Source organism: Sceloporus undulatus, chromosome 1 (genome assembly GCF_019175285.1).
Source record: "Sceloporus undulatus isolate JIND9_A2432 ecotype Alabama chromosome 1, SceUnd_v1.1, whole genome shotgun sequence".
Taxonomy (NCBI): Eukaryota; Metazoa; Chordata; class Lepidosauria; order Squamata; family Phrynosomatidae; genus Sceloporus; species Sceloporus undulatus.
The window spans coordinates 141,595,643-141,612,708 of record NC_056522.1 but is presented as its reverse complement, the minus strand read 5'-3'; the positions used below and the strand labels follow the sequence as shown (position 1 = coordinate 141,612,708).

At 41.9% G+C, this 17,066-nt stretch overlaps 2 protein-coding genes across 4 annotated transcripts in view; one reads left to right on the top strand and one right to left on the bottom strand.

Annotated features, from left to right (window-relative positions):
* The window catches only part of LOC121919898 (glutathione S-transferase A3-like), an 88,485-nt gene that overhangs the window by 15,532 nt on the left and 55,887 nt on the right, over positions 1-17,066 (top strand). The window lies entirely within an intron of this gene.
* LOC121919665 (glutathione S-transferase-like) lies at positions 2,069-6,666 on the bottom strand. The gene is given in 5 exon segments (XM_042446491.1): positions 2,069-2,455; positions 3,421-3,559; positions 5,696-5,779; positions 5,781-5,816; positions 6,662-6,666. Coding segments are annotated over 5 exon segments (384 nt in total). The 3' UTR covers positions 2,069-2,335.

The window sequence follows — 17,066 nt, the reverse complement described above, 5'->3', positions numbered from 1 at the left end:
CTTGTACTGAATGGCAACACTATGCAGCTGAATGCACAACCAAAGGAGTCCTACCACCAATTTCATCAAGCACAACTCCACTTCCATAATCTTGAACTGTATGTCAATGTTCTGCATCCAACAAAAATGTACAACTGCTTCCATGGGAGAACACACACATGCATTAGGTACCAAGTTTGGGAATTTTAGGCCCAGGAGAAAGAAGCCTTTTACAAGAAGTAAACCAACCCTTCAATTTCGGGGGCAGGGGGTGGAGCGGGCAATATGACCCCAACATCTAAACTGCAAATTGTGGGGTGTTGCCATGACAGCTAAAAGTGGAATCATAGCACTATAGCTGTATGGTATGAAAAGGCCCTAGACATGGTTTTCCTTGCCTCTAACCCAGGCAGTGGGGAACCACTCTGAACTTTTTCAGTCACATTAATATAACTTCTCATCAGAATATCCAGTGTGTCAGTGGGGGTGTTCCCACTTGGCAGATAAAACGGATTATATTGACGCAATTCTGATTAGGATTGTTCCGGCAATAATTCAAATTTTTTCCATCGTTTCCATTACAAAAAGGGACAAATTACCTCAATTCATTTAGACCCTGTTTTCGTTCCCACTTATTTTAAATCGCTTTATTTTAAAGCGGATTAATTTGCTCCCTGTTCCCATTTGTGTCCGCAAGCTGTCGATCAAGCACCTAGGCTTCAGACATCAGAAGTCTTGGTTTTTTTTTGGGAAGGGCAGCCAATGAAAATCGGCTGCATCCGAGGCTCTTCTGTTGTGTCTCCCCAGACCAGGAGCCTCTATTCATCCTAAACCCCTTGTTCTTCTGTGTCTCCCCATATTAACTGCCATAACTCAGTGCTAGGGAATCCTGGGAATGGTAGTTTATTATGGCACCAGCACTCTCTGGCAGAGGAGGATAAATGTCTCACAAACACAACAGTTCCCATAATTCCTTAGTACTGAGCCAGGGCAGGTTAAGGGGTCTCAAACCGTATTTTTTCTACAGTGGGTTTGGAACTACAGATGAGGGTTTTTTTTTTGATAAATTAAAAAAGTTGTTATAATTTACTTCAGAAATACACACACACACACACACACACACACACACACTGTTTCAGTGGACAGAGACTCTGCATCCAAAGCCCAGGATTGGAATATATATACACACACACACAAATATAAAACCTACTGTTTCAGTGGAGACTCTGCATCCAAAGCCCAGGATTGGAACACACACACACACACACACACACACACACACACACAACCTACTGTTTCAGTGGAGAAAGACTCTGCATCCAAAGCCCAGCCTTGGCAAATCGGATCAAGGGGGAAAGGCAGCGGTCTTCAGTGGGGAGAGACTCTTTAGGGAAAAGAGAAGAGAAGGCTCAATCTCCCCCTTCACATAGTTCCTCTGGGAAAGAGAGAAGGAGCCTCCATTCCCCCAAATCCCTTTGCCTGCCCCATTGCTCCCTGGGCTGTCTGGGGGCGATCAAGCAGGCATGTCCTGCAAAGCCCATCTGCTGCTCAGGTGCTCAGGCAGAGGTGAAAAAAGAAAAAGAATAGTTTAAAATGGTGTTCAATGGGTCTCCTCACACATCAGTCTATGAATGAGGAGCAGAGGGGAGGTTGCAATCCACCGGGGGAAAGGCTATGCGAATGGAAGAAAATGGCACTGGCAATGCAGAAAGAGAACAAAGAGGGTGACACCCCCAGGCCAGCCCCTTGAGGGCTGCTCCTCCCATCTCCACGCTCCCGAATCAGACACCATTGTCATTCCCATTCGGATACCGCGAATCGGACCCCGGGAGCAAAAATAATCCATGTAAAACGTACTTTTTTAAAAACCGGTTTATAGGCATATAATCCGTATTATACAATAAAACCCGAATCAGATTCGAAACTGAATGGGAACTATTCCAGGGCAATGCAGATCGGATTCGGGGTTAAATGGGAATGATGCCCCCTTAATTTGCATCCTAATAGGCGTTTTAGGCCAGTGGGAATGCCAGCAGTGTGATTGTGGTGTATCATGTTACATACCAGACAAATAAATGCTCAACTAAAATACAAATGATGAAGAGTATTTTATTTCATGCTAGTCTAATGGTACTCATTATTGTTACAGTATTGTCAGTTTCTCTTCAGTCAGTCTTGACATTCTGTTATTAATTAAGCTTCATAATGCAGTTATGTGGATTTATTCAGGCCTTGTGCCCATATATGATTGTAGGTAGACCTTGGAATGATTAAAAATAACTGCCTAATCCCAATTTTTGCATTTTCCTTGTACAGTAGCTAAAATAATGAACGATCCACCATCTTCAGCAACAATTCAGTGGAAAACTTTCATTGCCTCTGCAACTGTTTTTTCATCAGGGGGTGGTTTTCTTGGACTACCAGGCTGCAGAAATTTCTTAATGGTAGGGATGTTGCTTATTCGCGTTTTATAAGCCTAAAAAAAAGGAGAAAAGAGGGAAAGGGTTCAGAACACAGCAATTTTATACCAAAGTAAGAGGCCATCCTTGAATACTCATCTGTCAATTGAACATTACAAGTTTATAATAAAAAATGAAATGAGCTACAATCCTTGACAAAAGTAGATGCATAAATAAAATGTATTTCAGATAATCTTTATTTGAATTTAAATAACCCCAATCTAATTTATTAGAGCAAGAAAGTTTCTCCTCTAAAATTCATGTTAAAATAATTATTATTTTAAAAAATATCAGAATTCTGACAGAGGCCAGAAACCGACTGGGTTGCTATATTCATGATCCCCATGTGTCCCCTTGTTTAGTCTCTGTATCCCAAATTAATGGTCTCCCAATCCCCACTTAATGGTCAGTAGCTACTGCAATCAATGAACATCTGTTCCCGTGTTCATTGGGAAGCCTCTCGCTGATAATCCCTGTTCCCATACAAGGAATCTCCACTGTGATGGGAAATAGTGAAAGTGACTCTGTTTCTGCCTGTTGCAACAGAAATCACTTGCATTTCCCAAATGACAGGGGAACAGACCCATATCAACTGCAGCGGCTGCTGATTGGTAAGTGAGGACTGGCATGAACGGAAGTCAGGCTGAGATTAATTATATTGCTATTTAACTTCCATGGTTATGTAACAACATTTATTCTTTGTTCCATTTGATTACAGTATTTTTATTTATTTATTTATTTAGTTAGTTAGTTATAGACTTCAGACCCCATAAGCCCTGCCCAACGCCGATAAAAGATTACAGGAACTCAAATCTGGAGGGCCATTTCCCCCACCCCTCCTCTAGAAAACATCAACCCTTCCAACTGCTTTGTGAATCCATCCCCACATGATCTGAAGTACGTGACTAGCATCTAAGAACCTGCAGGATCATCTCTGGGCTGCCTTATTACATTGCATGTCTTGACAAAACTATTTGCTTACCTTTAAAAGAGGGAATTTGGAGAGAACATCAGCCTTTAACTCTTCCGTTGCTAAAATGGCTTCAAGCACCTGGACATCTGCTTTGCTGAGCTGATTTCCAACCAGAAAATCTTGTCCGTGATCTTTATCTTTGAGGAACCTTACAGAGCAGGAAACATTTTAAGGACTTCTAGTGCTCCAGGGTCAGTAGTCCTTAAGCTTGCTCCCCTCCATGAGTCTTGGATTTCACCTCTCAGAATCCCTGACCACAGTTCATGCTGACAGGAGGACTTCTGGGAGTCAAAGTCCAAAGCATGTGGAGAATCAATGCAGACCAGCACCTGCTCTAGGCAAATATACAAAACTGAGAAGGTATAGCTGGACCATTTTGAAATCACCCAGCGGAACAGTCTTACATCATTACAGCAAAAGGTTTAGATTAGAGTTGATTATGTTTCGAAGAGCCACTGTCAATTTTGGGACACAATGAACATGCAATTTGGCTGACACATCATGCTTGACAGAGTTGCATAGCCTACATAGCATACAGCTTTGCACACCAGGCTTTGCTTGTTTGTTTCTTTTTTTATATCCCACCTTCATTCCAAAACAAGATACAAGGCAGTTATAATGAATTATTCATTGACTGAAAAGCTGGAAAATGTCCAGAGGAGGGCAACCAAGATGATAGAAAGTCTAGGAAACCAAGCCTTAGGGAATGATTTATGGCAGGGATTCCCAACCTTTTGACTACTGGAGCCTTTTCACCTGGCAAAATAAACTTGGTAAATTTCAGTTCAGAATGTTATTTCTTAATTTCTTTTTTGATCCTACTTTTTGTTTCTTATTGTTTAATGGTTCAATTTTTATTTCTTCATTTCCTAGAGCAGCTGCAGAGACACCTGGGAGTGCAGACTGAGCCCTAAGGGCTCCTTGGAACACAGGTTGGGAACAGCTGATTTAGGGAATGGATATGTACACCTTGGAGAAGACAGAGAAGTGACATGATAGCCATCTTAAATATCTGAAGGATGTCAGTAGAAGATGGAACGAGATTGTTTTCTCCTTCTTCAGCAGACTAGAACACAAACCAATGGATTCAACTTATATGAAAAGGTTTCCACTTAATACTTTTTTTTACTGTAAGAGCTGTTCAACAATGGAGTGGACTGCCTTGGACGATGGCCGACTCTAATCTCGGTCTTTAACACGAGTTTGGTCATCTTCAGAACTGCTTTACTTATATATTCCTGCATGGAAAGGGGCTGAAATAGAGGGCTCTTGTGGTCCTAATTCAGATTCTCGATTGTACTATGCACACTTGTACTGAATGGCAACACAGTGCAGCTGATATACAACCAAAGGAGTCCTACCACCAATTTCAGCAAGCACAGCTGCACTTCCATGATCTTGTCATTGTGCTGCATCCAACAAAAATGTACAACTGCTTCCATGGGAGAACAACCACACATGCATTAGGTGTCCAAGATGACTTCAGACATCGTAGAAGAGTAGGCCAGAAGCATCTAACATTTTAAAACATTATTTGTCTAAAACATTTTCATTGTTTCAAGTTTGCAAACTTTCCAAATGCCATCCTGTTATGCCATATATGTCCATGTAAACCGAGTTTTGATTCTGTAAGTTGAATTCATCATCACACTACATTGTACTTTCAGGAGAGAACCAGAGATGTAGCAATGTGGGACACTGTACAGTGGTACCCGGGATACGAAATACCCACGTTACGAATTTCCGGGATACGAAAAATCCCATAGGAAATAAACTGTTCCGGTTGTTACGAAGGTTATTCGGGTTACGAGAAAATTTTGGTGCTTTCGGCGCTATTTCACACGAAATCGCGGCTTTTCCCCCATTAGTGCCTATGGGTTTTTCGGCTTGCGATGCTTTTCGGGTTACGAAAGCGGCGGCGGAACGAATTAATTTCGTAACCCGAGGCACCACTGTACAAGCCACCATAGTGCCATGGTCCTATTAGCACTGCAGCGCAATGTGTTCCATTGCATAATGGGCCCCCACTGTGAATTGGGGCTCCTCACACAGTGCCCTGTGTGCAGGTTGCCCCCAATACATTAAATTCACTAGAGGGCTGTGTAGCTACGTCATGGTAAAGTTACAAACTGTAGCATATGCAGGCTGGATTTCAGTCCCCATTTATTCCTCACGTTGCTAACCGATTTTCTGATATACCAACAAATTCTCACTGACACCTAGCAATGACTAACAATTGTTGGCTCCCACAAACTATCTTGTCTATAATGTGGTAGCTGCCCACCTTTTCAAGACTGGGAATATCTGCCAGTGCTTCTCAAGGATGGCTGTCTTTTCCTTCTCTTTCTCCTTTGCATCACCTTGTTTGAAGGCGGATCATGATCATTTCATTCAGGTCCACAGCACTTCACTGTACATATCAATTCTGTAAAAAGGATGCGTTCATGATGCTGTAAGCTTAGGAGCTGTCAGAGAGCCCCTAAGGGGTGGCCTGCAGCCACCCCCTTTGGCAGCCAGATCAGGGCGTCGATAGAAAATGCATGTCGGCCAGCCCTGATCTGGCTTTCCAGGGTGGCAAAAATGGTGCAATAGATGTGGTGCCGTGGATTTACGGGCACTCCTTTGGCTTACGGGGACTCCTGTGACACCCATTATAAGATATAATGATAGATTAATACTATAATATTACTAAGTTTAATAGAATATCACATAATGGAAAAATTTCCAAGGTACAATTAACTTAATTAACACTGTATCCATATATAATCCTTTAAACAACCCTGCATTACATTAGTGGTATTGGCCCTCTTGAAGAAGGAAGAGAACTCATGTAAAGACAAGCATACTGCAGACTTCCAGATGTTGTTGACTGCAAACTCCAACATTCATTACCCCTGGCTAGGACTGATGGGAGGAGCTGCAGTCCACCAGTGCATTTGTAGATGGCCACAATTTGTCCCTTTAGAGAGAGGATGAAGCCAAGGCACACATTTTAATTTAAAAAAACAAAATATACGAAGCAACACAAGATCAAGCCAATCACTGGGGAAATCTTACAGCCAGTGTCAAGGCTACATCTAACAGATTTACATGAATATTTCCATCCCAAGGGAGTGAGGGATGTTCCAGTTGGCCCTTTTGTATCTATGGTTTTATCCACGAATCAAACTGGCTTGAATTTTTTTTAAAAAAAAAATCAGAAACCAAACCTTGCTGTTGCCATTTCTTATTAGGACACCATTTTGCCTACCCCATTGTTATATTGGAAATTGATGATCAATGATTTTGGTATCCATGGGGGGGTTTTGGTACCAAATCCCAAAGGATGATGAGGGCCCATGTACGATCCTGTCTCTTGCACATGATGAGAGAAAGAATGTGTTTTTCTTGGGGCCCTTCACAATACACAGTTAGTTATAGAACTGCAATTCCACTTTAACTGTCCCAGCCATCCTAAAGACTCCTGGGGTTTGTCATTTGATGAGCCACTAGAAGTACTCTGTGACAGCAAAATTGCAAACACTCCTCCCTAAACTCAAATCCCAGGACTGCATAGGATGGAACCATGGCAATTCAGATTAAATAATAGTGCTATAATTAGGTAGTGTGAAAGGCCTTCTTGAAAAATATCAATTTCTCTTGTAACAGAGTGGGCTTTCCCAAGTTAATTTAATTTCATTGATTCCCTGAAACAAACCTACTTGCCAGAAAATACTTATGGATGGATGAGAGGATGGATGGAGATATATATATTTATATATATGCATCATGTCTATCAAAGAAAGCCACAGTGAATTCAGTGCAGCTTACTCAATGTATGTTATAGGACTACAGCCTTTCATTGTTCACACTGCTTTCCTATAAATGAAGAGTACTTTGGGGGGGAAAATTATTTTTTAATGTAATTTATTTCATGTAATTCATACAAAACCTTGGGAAAGTGCATTAAATTTCCGTTTGTTGGGATTAAATGAAATGTAGCGTAATGGCGAGCAACATGACAGCCCTCCCGATATGTGGACTGCAACTCCCATCATCCATCATCATAATGCCGATGGCTAGTGCTGATGAGAGCTGTAATCTCAAACAACCTAGAAGACCACATGTTGCCCACCCCTAGATAGATTAGTGGATGAAAACTGGAGGAATGACATTGACTTCTAATGAAACAAGTCTATGTGAACTCCGTTCTGTTTGAAAGTCAACTGAATAAATAGTGCTCCACCCAGCACTTGTTGTTTGCAACTGGGAGGGGCAGAGAGCGGCAATATACTGGCTCATAACTTCAGCAGATCCTTTATGTAAGCCGAAGAGATTTTCATGCACAGTAAGAAATGTAGACATGCACGTAACCAAATTTCAAATCTTGCAGTACCGTGCTCTTTCCTGAGGTCCTTCCCATAGAGATTGTAGTTCCCAGCAATGTAGTTGAGAATGGCTCGGGTCCGCACCATCTCATCCCATCAATTTCCAACCATGGGCACTGCTGGAAAACAGGGTCCATCTTGTGGAAAGAGAGGAAAAATGTGAAGAATACATTTATTTTTCCTTGTTATCACATACACACATGCAGACATATGTCTTCGTGTACGTACAGTGCGCCTGTGCCATACGCAGGTGCATCATACGTGGCTTCAAGCTTACCAGAAGCTGCATGGCAATTAAGCACTGTGTGTGCACCGCAACATACACCTCACTGTTTGCAATGGGGCCACAAGCATACATTGAATTCCCCTTATGTGGAGATCAGAACGGATCACCCATTCCGAGGGAAGGGCCCACTGTACCAACTGAAAATCCTGGATCACATTACTGTGACTGTATGATGAATCACTTGCATCTAGCTGTATAAAGCTGAAGTATTTAAAGCAGAAAGACTGGTAAAATTATCACATTAACCAAAATATGACTTTAATTAACATGACCTACAGAGGTGGAAGAACATATTCATCCTCCTTTGGCTTTTCCACATGTTGTTTTATTACAGTCTGAATGAAAATGGATTTAATTGCACTGCTAGCACTTGATGTACAAGAATACTCATGCTTGTGAAGGTGGAAAATGGTTTCATTATGACCACAAAAGTTTAAGTAAAACAAAAGAACGACTGTTTTCAATCATTTTATCCAATCTATTCAATGGTAAGGTATCCTTCTGGGTTCAGGTCTACTGAAAACAGTGCTGCTCAGTGGTTTTATACAATTCATTCCAGTATATATTTACAGTTGTCCACTGGATTCCTTGTGGAATCCATTCGGACCCTGCCATAGATAACAAAAAATGGGACCTCAAGTCCCATTGTTTCCTATAGCGGTGCAACATGTGCAGCTGCATGTGCCTCCATTAAAAAAAAAAAGGGGGGGGGGTTGCTATCTGCAGAAATCACTTGCGGATAGTACGCTGAAGGATAACAAGAGCCCCACTGTAGACCACACACATTCTTTTTCCAGCCGCAGGTGACAGGGAAGCCATTTCTTCTCAGGCCAGCACTTACTAGACCAGCCCTCCAGGAATCAGTCTACACCTGGTCCAGAGGGCCTGGCTGTTATGCTGCAGGTTGCCCAGCACTCTCAGTACTGCCAACCCAAACTGAAGGACTGGCTAGACTGGCTGTGACCCTACCCCACCCATGCTGGGGGTGTGCTCTCACAAGGGAGCCATAGCCCGTTCTTCTGCCTCCCCCCCCCCCGCAAAAAAATAATCAAAGCCAGAAGGCATTTTTGCGGGGGGGGGAATTGAAAGTAAATAGTAGTAAATGAGTGATACACAGAGAAAAATGTTTCTTATGTTAGCTAAGCTAAATCTGATTTTCAGCTGGCAAAAAGTGCACTAAGATAGATTTGAGTGTCAAGTTATGATTCAATCTATATTTGGGGGAGCTGTCTTCCCTTTCAATTACAGTATGTAGTGTAACCACACAACCATGCAACTAGTCAAAGGATTGTGAATCCTATTTCATATTAAACAGTCAGCAGCATACTCCCCTTGCTTTAACTTTTCTAGCTCTCCTTTGACTGGATATATGTTCTTCAAACTATTTAACAAACAAACAAAAAAGCAATGATTTGAAGATCTCCTACACTAAAAGTGCACATTCCAAATGTCCGTATTTCTAGTTTTTGAAAAACCAATGAAGCTTGGGGCAACTATCTTGATTAGCTTATTCTTTCATGTTCATTTATGGCATTTTTGAGAAAGAATATCGCACTAGGGAAGGAGGAGGTGCTGGAGGACAGACAGCTAAAAGTGCTATGGACTTGAAAACCAATTTGAATGCTAGGCACAAAAACAAACTCCACTCATATTCTTCATAAATCATCATTATACGTACAAAAACAGTTTAGCAAAATAATTTTATGTCCTGATTCCCACAAAGAGTTCAAGTTGTTATTGTATATAAATTATTTGTTTCCTAGTTTTCTCTGGTTTTCCAGGCTATGTGGCATGTTCTTGAAGAATTTATTCCAAATTTCACCTGCATCTGTGGCTGCATCTTCAGGGGTGGTGGCATGTTGTGGTGTGTATATTACACCACACCACACAACACACACACAACACACACACACACACTTGTGTGACCCTTGGTTGGGAGGAAGTGATTTACATGTTAATCTCTGTCTTGGTCCTGTTGTTGAATGGCAAGGGTCTCGGGCGGGGAGGATATGCAAGGTGGACATGTGTCTATTTAATCCATGTGTCTGCAAAGAAAACCCATGACCCTGGGTGGGCTGTTCATTGTCATGTGACTTGCCCAAAGTCACAGTGGGTTTCATGGCTGAGTGGGGATCAAAAATCAGTCTCCAGAGTCCTAGCCCACTATTATTGTATATAATGGGACTCGGGATACATGATTTTGTGTGTTTGCAGGAGGTCCTGGATCCAAATCCCACGTGGATCCAAGGGCCCCACTATACAGAAAAAAAAACAGCCGAGTATGCTATCATTTCTAAATATGGCTATTTAGACCTTTAATTTAATTCTGTTTACTCTAGAGGGATGATTGCCCTTGGAGTGCCATGAGAAATGGAAAGGAGGACATGCAGGGAGGAGGGAACATTCCCTCTCCACCAATGCAACCATTAGCTAAATATAGCCGACAGAAACTCCCATACTACTGTCCTGCAAACTATCTTCTTTGCCAAATTAATTTTGAGTGAGAATGGAAATACACTTGGACACCACATTTAGATCATCAGAGTAAATTGCCCGTTGCCAAAAGAAACCGAGGGAAGCATAAGACGCCTCCTGAATTTCTATCAACTCTAACCATTGCACCACATTGTTTTCAATGAAATAACTACAGTTTCTTCCAATAGCCAGAATATCGTTGCCTGCATTGGTCTGTTCACTAGTGTATGGTAAACCCAGCTTCTGAAGCGATGAGTACTGGCATGAAATTAAAACTCCTCTTCCAAATCTGCAAACAAGGATTTGACCAACTTATCAATATAAGCCAGTAACTCAAATGATCCTTAAACAGTTGATCTATTTGAAAAGAAACTGAAAACAAACCTCAATCCAGCTGCAGCCAGCCAGCCATCTTATGGGTTCCCATTCGGCCTCTTGTATTGAAGTAGTGAAGCTTAGGTTTTCAGCCATGTTTCAAGTTGTTTTCTATCCCATTTTGACAAAAAGTGGTGTTTTAAATGAAATACACTATGGAAGTGGAAACTGAAGAAACAGCAGGACAGCTTTGCAAATCTTTATTTTGCTTTGTTGCTGCTTTTAGTAGGAAATGAACTGATATTTTAAAAAAAGAAAATACTTTTATTTCATATTGCATACAGTACACATAAACAACGTACTAAAAAAAGTTTCAATATTTAGTCTCATTTGAGTCATATCCGCTGCCCACAGAGCAAAAACTGTTCTTCATCTTAAAATCAGTTTTACACACACTATCTGCCTCTTCTCTCAACCATTTCTCCAAATCTCTGCCATCTGCCATATTCAATTTAATAAAAAGCAAAAGATATGTCCTCTTTCTGAAATGAAACCTTTAATTTCCTATCAAGGTTTTATCCTGTTCTAAGCTTTGTTAACACTTCTTCACTCCAATTTATGAAAATGGCTACTGTTTTAGAACAGTGAAAGTCTCACAGAACCTGTCTTACACACATCAATTCAAAAGTAAAGTCCAATGGGGGCTTAGCCTCCGCTACATGGGTAAAATCAATACAGCAGTTTCAAACGATGGAAAAAAAAACAACAAAAAAATTAAATGGAAAAAAGCTGATTGTTAAGCACCTCCTTTTTTGAAGGATGGGAGGTTATCCATTTTGGTGGTTCCTATTTAGTTCTTCATCTAAGAAAAACTGAATCACTAATGAATGTAAAAGCTGAGGAACAGCCTGAGTGGAGTTTTTCATCCAGTTTATTCATTACGTTTCTGAAAAAAAGATCCCATTTTGGTGGGATACAAATCCAAATAAATAATAGATTGACTCTACAGGACTTCCCATTCCCTGCTTTGGGTTCCTTCTCAGCAGAAAGCTAACCAATGTTTCTGCCAAAGGATTTAAGGACACTTCCAGAGAGTAGCTTCCTAGTCTTCCACTCTCACTGTGGAGAGGTCCCAGCTCATGCAGAATGCTGACAACTAGCCACACTGTCATCACCACTCCAGTGTGCACTTTGTCATTTCTATCTACACAGTTACCTGGGCAAGAGCCAGTGACATGAAGCAGACCCTGTTGTTGGGTTCAACTTTATGCCCATTTCCCCCATTCTCCTTACGATTACCTCCCTGAACATGCATGCATGCAGGTATATTTGTACACTAGAATGCAAGCATATGCACACAGCGCCTGCAGATGTATATACGGTTGTTGTTTAGCCTTCCAGTCATTTCCGAATTATGGTGACCCTAAGGTGAACTATCATGGGGTTTTTTGGCAAGATTTGTTCAGAGCATGTTTGCCATTGCCTTCCCAACCCAGGGGTTTTGTGGCCAAGGGGAATCGAACACTGGTGTCCAGAGCTGTAGTCCAGCACTCAACTATACCTCACTGGCTCCTCTATAGGTTTTTTTAAAGCACATCAGTTTCCTCCACTTCCTGCAGCTTTGTTCAAAGTGATCCCAAACCTTTGCCTTTACACTTCCATCCCTCTATACAAGTAGACAGTGGAGAGGACTAAACTGCATTGGACCGCCGGCATAAAGAAGGTTTATCCCTTTACTCCCCCACTCTATGTGATCTGTCGAATTTGTATCCATGATGACCTGCTGCTTTATTTGCATGAAAATGAAAACTTGAACCATTTCTGCAGTCAAACTCAAAACCAACCACCAGAGGACAATCCATACCAGACAACAGTGGAGACAAAAGCAATGTGTGTGTTGCCTTCCAGCTGCCTGTTGACTTTATGGCAACTGCATGATTTTATAGGGTTTGCTTAGGCAAGGAGTACTCAGAGGTTGTTTTTGGCAATTCCTCCTTGACAATACAATCTGCAAGAACCTGATGTTCATTGGTGGCCACCCACTAGTATTAACGCTTACGTAGCTTCTAAGATCAGATGAGATCTGGTTGTCTTTAGTCTTTTATTTAATTATTTAGCCCATTTATTTACTTGTTTAGTAAAATAATAATTATTATGTATTCCTTTATAGTGGAATTTTAGGGAGGCAGATAAAACAATAAACAATTTAAAACATTCCAGGTTGAACACAGAAGTGTCTTAAAACACCTGATGAAAAGTTAAAGCCAGCTTGAAAGGCTGCAATAATTTGAAACTACTGTAGGAGGTAAATAATACTTTAGTTAACATAAGCCTCAAGGCATTAATAAAAAGCCAGGTCTTGCCGGGTGCCAGAAATAAGCAAAGCTGGCACCAGTCAGGGGGGCATCCCACAATTGGGGTGCAATTTGGGTTTGTTTTGGTTTTGGTTGGTTTTGTTGTTTGTGGTTTGGCTTTGGGTGTGGGGTTTGGTTTTGGGGCTGTTTTTTGTGTTTTTGTGTTTTGTTTGTTTGGTGGTATTGTGGGGGGGGGTGGTGTGTTTTTTTTTTTTGGGTTTTTTTTTTGGGGTGCAGAAGGACCTCTCCCCTTTCCCCCACATATACTGGTCCCTGAAACAATACTGGGAAGATTATCAACATACACACTGTATATATATAGATAAGCACTTCACATATTCTAAATAACTAGATGCTAAGCTTTTTGTGGGGGATTTCGGGTCTGTGGCCATGTTCTCGGAAGAGTTTTTTCCTGACGTTTCGCAGCATCTGTGGCTGGCATCTTCCGAGAAAGCCAATTTGCACTTTGTCGTACTAGCCTCTTGAATTCCGGCCAATAGTAGCAAACTAGCAGCCAGGGGCAGCTCCTTTAAGATTTGGTGTTATTGTATTCCTGCCGGTGGTGGTGGTGGTGGTGTGAGGGTTCGCATTTGCTGCCGCTTCTGGCATTCAAGGGCAGCCCCATGAAAATACATTACAATCAAAGTCTAACAGTGCATGAAACACTGCAGATATTATCCTTGTCCAGGAAAAAGCAGTAGGCTGGCACACCAGTCAAAGTCTGCTGGTGCCAAGCCCTCCAAGCTACAAAGTACATTTGGGCTCCTATGGCAGGGATGGACTCTAGATACCATTCAAGCTGTGCTGCACTGTTCAGGAAGGACCAGTATGTCATAACCACAAAGGAGGACAGACCTGCAGAATGTAGGACCATTCAAGGACAATGTAGGACAGTACAAAATAAAGCTCCAAACACAAATATAAGTTATTTCATATGGTTTATTTACAGCTACTTATTGCCTATACTGTATTTTATTTAATATGACTATACTGAATTTTTATTATATACTCCGCCATTTTGGGTGATGACTTTTTCTCAATAAAATGCCTTGGTGGCTTGCAATACACTTATAAAATTCTGCAAAAGTCAAGGGGTTGCAATTGTGGGGGCTGACTGTACCTCCCTCTTACTGAGAGTCAGCTTCAGTTCCCTGGCCTGATCCAGCATCCAGGCAGTGATCCAGCATCTGCACAAATCCAACCCTGATTCCTATTTAGGTACGGCTGTGATTCTTCTGGAAGACAACCCTCCTTGCCCTCATGGACTCTTACAAAAACTAACCAAAGGAAATGTTTCCTTCCTTGGTTTATTTGCTCAGTTTTTCCCCCCTTTGGCAACCAGGAGGAATTAAATCTCTGCTTACATTCCCTTTCTTTGTGTTGTCTTCTGAATGTAAGGCTGAACGCCGAGAGTGTCAAATGGGTAAATCGCTCCAGAGAGCCAGTGTGGTGTAGAGGTTGAAGGTTTGCAAACCCTGGAGCCAGGTTTGATTCCCAGCTCAGCCATGAAGCCCACTGGGTGAACTTGGGAGGTAACACATCTCAGCCTCAGAGGGAGACCATGGCAAAGCTCTCTGAACAAATCGTGCTCAGAAAAACCCAGGATAGGTTCACTTAGGGTCATCATAATGACTTGAAGGCACCCGAAACACAAACAACAAAACCAATAACTGCTCTGAGAAGTTTGGGCTGAAGAGAGGAGTAAATACTTCAAATGAAAGTAATATAATCCATGGGAAGCTATCTAGATTAGTATGTAAGTTTATGACAGCAGAGCTCTGGTGTTTTAGGCCAGAGTCTTTCCAAGTATTTCCTCCTGAGATTCTTATTGTTTTTTATTCATTTACAGGTTGAGTCTCCCTCTTCGCAAATCCAAAATCCGAATATTCAAAACCAAAACTTTTTTCATGGCCGGTGAGATTGCAACACCCTTGCTTTTTTGACAATTCATAAGACACAAACTTTGTTCTCGCACAAAAATTGTATTAAACATGTATAAAATGAACTTTGGCTTTTGTATAAGTGTAATATGGAAATTAAATGATGTTTATGCTGAGACATGGGTCCCATCTCAAGATATCTCCTTATGTGATGTAAATTTCCCAAATGAAACAAATTCCAATTTCAAAAATACCTTGTGTCCCAAGCATTTTGGCTAAGGGAGACTTAGCCTGTATTGATCGGAAATTATTCTACAGTTAAAAAGTTTCTATGACTAAGGTTCAATCTGAGGAAAAACTGCAGTGTGGCAAGCCTTATAATGCATACTTTTCAGATTTTGGAAGACATTGTTGTTTCAATGGCAGGCTTCATGGAGGTGGTTAGCCCAAAAATGTGAGACAGGTATCCCATGCTGAGAGTGACAGATGTCATGAAGCCCAAGGAGGACAAGGACTGAAAATGGCCAAGAGAAATCGGAGGAGGACCAAATAAAAGTATAAAACATAACATAAATTCATGCTTCATAGGGTTTATCACACAAGGAGCTGGGAGTGATGCCCATGAATATCCTGGAAAAATCATGTATGTACACAAAAAAGAGATAGCACACAGAACAAAAAACCCAATATTAACGTGGTCACAAAGAAGCATTAATGCACATCTTTTTCTTTGGGGATTTAAGGACAATGCACTTGATATCACATAAAAAATAATAACATTCGCGCAAATGCTTGCCATTTTCACTTTATTTGCCGGGATGCTTTAAATGCGGCTTCTAATCTTAAGGTTAAATAAAATTAGTCCCAGTGTGATCAGTTCCTCAATCATGCTCAAAAGGAAGGACATTTTGGAATCCCTCCTGGAAAAGGAAGGACTGAATGGAGGACATGTTGAAAAAGGAGGACGCCTGGTTCACCCTGGCTTCGTGACCTCCCAAATATAAACATGCCTTGACCACTAAAATAGAAAAGATTTGGTGTATAGGGGTAGGCTAGGATGGGATGGAGCCAAGACTCTTCACACCCAGCAGTAAACTGCAGGAGGGGAAAGAAGACCTCAACTGGTGTCTTTCCTACCAGCAGTGTCACTTTTGTTACTGTTTGCTGTGTGCCTCAGGGGCACGCAATCCTTGCCAAGGCTTGCTCAGAGGTGTGCCAGTGCCTTCCCTTGGGCTGCGAGGTGTGGCTTGCCTAGGTCCCGCCATATAGTTGCCATTATCCTGGAGTTCAACCCTGCATCCAGACCCTCACACAATACAGAAACCAAGGGAAGGTGCCAAGGCCCTTGGCGAGTTGCCCAACCAGTCCTTATTAACTCTCTCTTTTTTCTTTCTGACCTTGCAGTTCTGCAAAAAACCGACACCCTCCCCTCTTTGCACCCAGGACTTTGGGAAGGAAAGGGTTTGAAAACTACATCTTTCTTCTTTTATTTTTTTTTGGCTTGGACATGTCCACCTCTCTCAGCCTCCGAGGTGGCGGCGTGACAAAACCCCCTCCGAAGAAAAACTGCCCAGAAAAACCCCACAGAAACCATACAAACTTGGAAGGCACACCCGCAAACAAACCCCAATTTGCCGGGGGGGGCAAGTCACACTCTCTCAGCCTCAAGGGAAGGCAATGGGCAAAACCCCACCACCCCATCACCTTGAAGCCACAAACTTTGCACCAAGGAATTGTTCTATACATGAAGTTGGGTAAGACGACTTGCCAAGGCACACAATAACAACATCACCACCAACCTGGCCAGCCCTTGTGTCAGCTTGCCAAGCCTGCCCCTCAATGCCCACTTCAAGTGGCCCGCACTTCAGCGCCAAGTTGTTTTTTTTAAACCACACACATCAACGTCCCCCGAACCTAAACTGCCTGTTTCTCACACACAAGTCAAGGGCAAGGGGTGGATTCTCTTGGTTTCCCCAGC